The sequence below is a fragment of the Otolemur garnettii genome, unplaced genomic scaffold, assembly GCF_000181295.1.
Source record: "Otolemur garnettii isolate 467f Iridium unplaced genomic scaffold, OtoGar3 scaffold00002, whole genome shotgun sequence".
NCBI lineage: Eukaryota > Metazoa > Chordata > Mammalia > Primates > Galagidae > Otolemur > Otolemur garnettii.
This window is the reverse complement of record NW_003852397.1, coordinates 41,003,364-41,008,080: the sequence shown is the minus strand read 5'-3', so window position 1 is coordinate 41,008,080 and position 4,717 is coordinate 41,003,364. Positions and strand designations below refer to the sequence as shown.

Sequence of the window (4,717 nt, the reverse complement as noted above, 5' to 3'; positions counted from 1 at the left end):
GCAGCCATCATTGTTGTTTGGCGGGCCCGGGCTGGGGATTCGAACCCGCCACCCTAGGTGTATGTGGCTGGCGCCCTAGCCGCTTGAGCCACAGGTGCCGAGCCAATCGATCTTTTTCTAAGAAGCATGAGCCAAAAGCTATCTCTGAGGTAACAATGTTAAACTTTAAAAAAAAAAAAATGTTAAACTTTGACTTTAATAAATTTGCTTTCCTACAAAGCATCAAAATGTGTTTTTCAAAATATGCTTCATCCAAAGTACAAAAGGGCTACTGGTAACTGGCTTATAGCTCTGTTATGCTAATAAATAAAAGAGAAGCTCCATACGTGTTAAAAACACTCTTTAAACTGGAAACATACCATCTCTTGACATTCCAACAGAAAGACACTTTTTGAAGCGACACTGCTGACATCTATTCCTATTCATTCTCATTATAGAACAGTTTTCATTCTTCAGGCACTTCTTGTACTGGATGTTTTGTTGAATACTTCTCCGAAAGAAACCCTAAGAACACAGGAAGATTTAAGAACGTCCAAGGAAAGTCCTTATAAGCACTGCCCCATCCCTATCTATGTAGTATATAAATAGCTACCTGGGAAATAATTTTGGATTAAAACAGAGGGAAATATATATTGATACTCAAGAGTTTCAATGGATTTGTGCTGGCATGAGTAAGCACTAACACCAACTAGCCAAACAAAATTCTTTTTCCTTTTGAAGATTCTTTGTGCTTGCCCAAAGCATCCCTTCTAACAACTACACTTCACCCTCTTATGAGATCCTGCCTGCAGCTTCATTTTCCACCTCATACTTTTAATCACATACAAATTCCAAAACTCTTGAAATATAAATGACTGATTCTTTTTTTTTTTGAGACAAGAGTCTCACTATGTGGCCCTCAATAGAGTGCCATGGCATCACAGCTCACACCAACCTCAAACTCTTGTGCTTAAGCGATTCTCTTGCCCCAGCCTCCCAAGTACTTGGGACTATAGGCACTCACCACAATACCCAGCTATTTTTTTGTTGTTGTTGTAGTTGTCATTGTTTGGCAGGCCCGGGCTGGGTTCAAACCCGCCAGCTCCAGTGTATATGACTGGCACCCTAGCCGCTGAGCTACAGGCGCTGAGCCAAATGACTAATTCCTAAAACGTTGAGAAAAGGCTGGGCAAAAGTGGCTCACTCCAAGTGACAAAGTGAGACTCTATCTCAAAAAAAAATAAGAAAAGAAAAGAAAAGAAATGAAATGAAATTATTTTAAACTGTATTTTCCTTGAGTATCTTAACTACACATTTCATGAATTTATATTGTTGCGGAGTACAGCATTTTTAAGTTTTATTATTGTGATACTGTACACTTGACTTAGACATTACAAAAGCTGAGCTAGACTCTTTTTTTTTTTGCAGTTTTTGGATGGGACCGTGTTTGAACCCACCGCCTCCAGTATATGGGGCCGGCGCCCTACTCCTTGAGCCACAGGCGCCACCATCATTTTTAAGAAAGTACTACAAAGATGTGTATTTATCAAGAACACACAATTCTGCCATTCAGTGTGTGCTTTTATTTCCTAGCTATAAAGTAAGGTGTCTGCCCTACAATTACTTTGCATATTTTGCAAAAGCTAAAACAATATTTATAGAATTTCTAAAACTGTGGAAAAATGCAACATCTATTAAAAAAAATACTGACTAGCTTGTGAAGTGACCTAGCCATACCAAACTCAGTTCATTCAGAGTCACCCTAGAAAATATTTCCCAACAAAATATAGCTTTCCCAAGTGCTCAACTTACATTTAAAATTATTTTACTCACTTAACATTGTTTCTTTAGATATCACATTTTTTTATAAGTTGCTAGGAATTATTGCCAGCTCCTAATACCTGACATGTTGGAATTTCAAAGTATCTTATGAGACCTAATTCAAAGCTTGGTTTAAACTAAATTTCAACAAGACAAGGGTGGTACCTGGTCTATTTTGCTCCTTGCTATTTCCCTACCACCTGGAACTGTGCCTCGTACATTAATGAATGAGTATGTAGTGTACTTGGTTTCACACCATAAGTACACTTAGGTTGATAGCACATTTCTTTTAAGCAAAATCTAATAGAAAAAAGAATTACTTTCAACTGAAGTAGGAACATTTTTGAAAACAAACTATAACTACAAAAAACACTTAAAACTTAAGAAAAGTGGACTTCTCTCTTCCTCCCAGATTATCAATTATGGAAAATGGTAAACCTAACCCCAACTTGTTGAATCCCAAAATCAACAGTTTAAAGAAACAAAAGCAAGCTTTACCTTACACCCTTCACAAGCATGAACTCCATAGTGGAATCCGGATGCCACATCCCCACAGACTTTACATAGCAGAACCATGCCACTAAATTCTAGGACACAAACAGACATAGAGACAAAAGCTAGAATTGTTCATTTTCCTTTCAATTGAATATTTTATTTCATCCAACTTCCAAGTGCCTTAAAAAGATACATATCTACTTTTGTAAGAAAAATCTTTACACCAAACTAACAAATCAAAGGTAATTATAGTTTCCTTTTAAACACAGCTGCCTATGGCACTGTCAAAAAATACCCCACAGAGCTGTTGTTTTCCTTTCCTGATGATTTTAATCACATACCAAAATTTTGTAAATTTAGTTACTTTACAGGAGATATGCAACTAGAACTAAGAAAATCATTCTCTTGTATAAGAATTAAGGCACAGAGTCAATCAATAAAAGGTACAAAGGGAGGCCAGGAGTGGTGCCTCACTCCTGTAATCCCAGCACTCTGGGAGGTTCAGGAGAGTAGATTGCCTGAGCTCAGGAGTTAGAGACCAGCCTGAGCAAAAGTACGACCCCATGTCTTCTAAAGTAGAAAAACTAGCTAGGTATTGTGGTGGGCTCCAGTAGAGCCAGCTACTTGGGAGACTGAGACAAGAGAATTGCTTGAGACCAAGAGTTTGAGATTGCTGTGAGCTATGACATCATGGTACTCTACCCACTGTGACGGAGTAAGACTTGTCTTAAGAAAAAAAAAAGGTGCAAAGGGATGTCCTCACAGACAGATGTATTCATTGAATTCACCTACAGGAGCCAGACAGGTCCCATCCCTTCCTCAGTCCTTGTTACTTCCATTCATGAAGAAGTCCAAACCCTTTACTCATCTGATTATCCCAATACTGCTGTTTCCTTTTTTTTTTTTTTTGGCTGGGGCTGGGTTTGAACCTGCCACCTACGGCATATGGAGCCAGTGCCCTATCCCTTTGAGCCACAGGTGCTGCCCCTCTTTTTTTTTTTTTTTTGAGACAGAGCTGTCATCTTGGGTAGAGTGCTATGGTGTCACAGCTCATAGCAACCTCCAACTCTTGGGTTCAAGTGGTCCTCTTATCTCAATTTTTCTATTTTTAGTAGACACAGGGTCTCGCTTTTTTGCTCAGGCTGGTCTCAAATCTGTAAGCTCAAGGTATCCACCCACCTCGGCCCTCCCTAGGATTACAGGTGTGAGCCACCTTGCCCAGCTGCTGCTCTGTTTCCTAATCTCAAATGTTCCCAACTCCAACTTCATGAAAGTTAACTCCTTCCCACAAAGAGCAGTAATCTGAACAAGATTCAGTACCAGCAGTGCAGAAGAAAGGTAAATGTGGTAAAAGAACTTACCCCAAGAAGGCCAGGCAGAATATGTAAGTATGTATCTTATCTGGCTCTGAGGCAAGAATCATTGTGATAGGCCCTAGGCTATAACTTCTAAAATTATCACTGATTTCTCCCTAGCTACTGATCCATGATTACCCAGAAGGGAGTGAAAATTATACCTAGAAATATAATGGCAAATGAAAAGTTGGTAAAGTAAACCGCATCTGAAATTAATGGCAGCAACCTTCAGAAAACTAAACTTACTTGTTACACCACTGTGGCTCTTTGTCATCCCAGGAGCACTTGATTTGCTTGTTTTCATAGAACAATCTATTCGATCATTCTTCAGGATGCCTTCAATATTAGAGAGATCATTGTTCTTGGGATTACCATTGGTATCAGAATTGGAGCTATTTGGAGAAGACGGAACAGAAGAGGAGGAGGACTGGAAACTATTCTCAGAACTCTCACTGTGACAAGAGGCAGGACTAGAGGCTGAGCTGGAAGAACTGATGTAGGCAATCACACCTCCTAGAAAACAGTGAAATCAGATCATCAGATACAAGATAATACATATGTTTTATTTTTGCAAATCTCAACAGAAAAGAACCACTACTGAGAGCTTAGCACAGAAAGGGTAAAGAAAATAAATCAAAAAACAGGCTACTGGTACTAAATGTTAGCTTACACCAAAAGTGAAAAGTAACTGATCTCCTATTATTCTTTCTGCTTCACAAAGTTCAAAGCACATATAAATAACTCCTTCTGATTTAAAAAGTGAGGAGGGTTTCTCACTGCCTTAGTTGTTCTGAGCACATGCAGATCCAAAGCTAAAGCTTTTCATTTTCTAATCTTTTCCCAAAGGACTGAAACACATTCCTGAGTGACTTCACGGCTTAGAGGAAACAAACTGTTTTATGAAAAAATCTGGTTCTGATCTTCTCTTTACCTCCTTCATTATACTTTCATCTAACACAATCTTAGAAAAGAGTTCATTGGCTCGGCGCCTATAGCTCAACCGGCTAAGGCGCCAGCCACGTACACCTAAGGTGGCGGGTTCGAATCCCCAGCCCGGACCCGCCAAA

General features: G+C 39.3%; 1 protein-coding gene across 2 annotated transcripts in view; it reads right to left on the bottom strand.

The window, feature by feature from the left end:
- The window catches only part of NR1D2 (nuclear receptor subfamily 1 group D member 2), a 34,839-nt gene that overhangs the window by 18,048 nt on the left and 12,074 nt on the right, over positions 1-4,717 (bottom strand). For both annotated transcript variants that reach the window (XM_003781745.1, XM_023513767.1), the window contains exons 2-4: positions 3,897-4,163; positions 2,299-2,387; positions 360-504 (exon numbers count right to left, since the gene is read on the bottom strand). In XM_003781745.1, the coding sequence (XP_003781793.1) occupies positions 360-504; positions 2,299-2,387; positions 3,897-4,163 (501 nt within the window). The remainder of the gene's footprint in view (positions 1-359; positions 505-2,298; positions 2,388-3,896; positions 4,164-4,717) is intronic.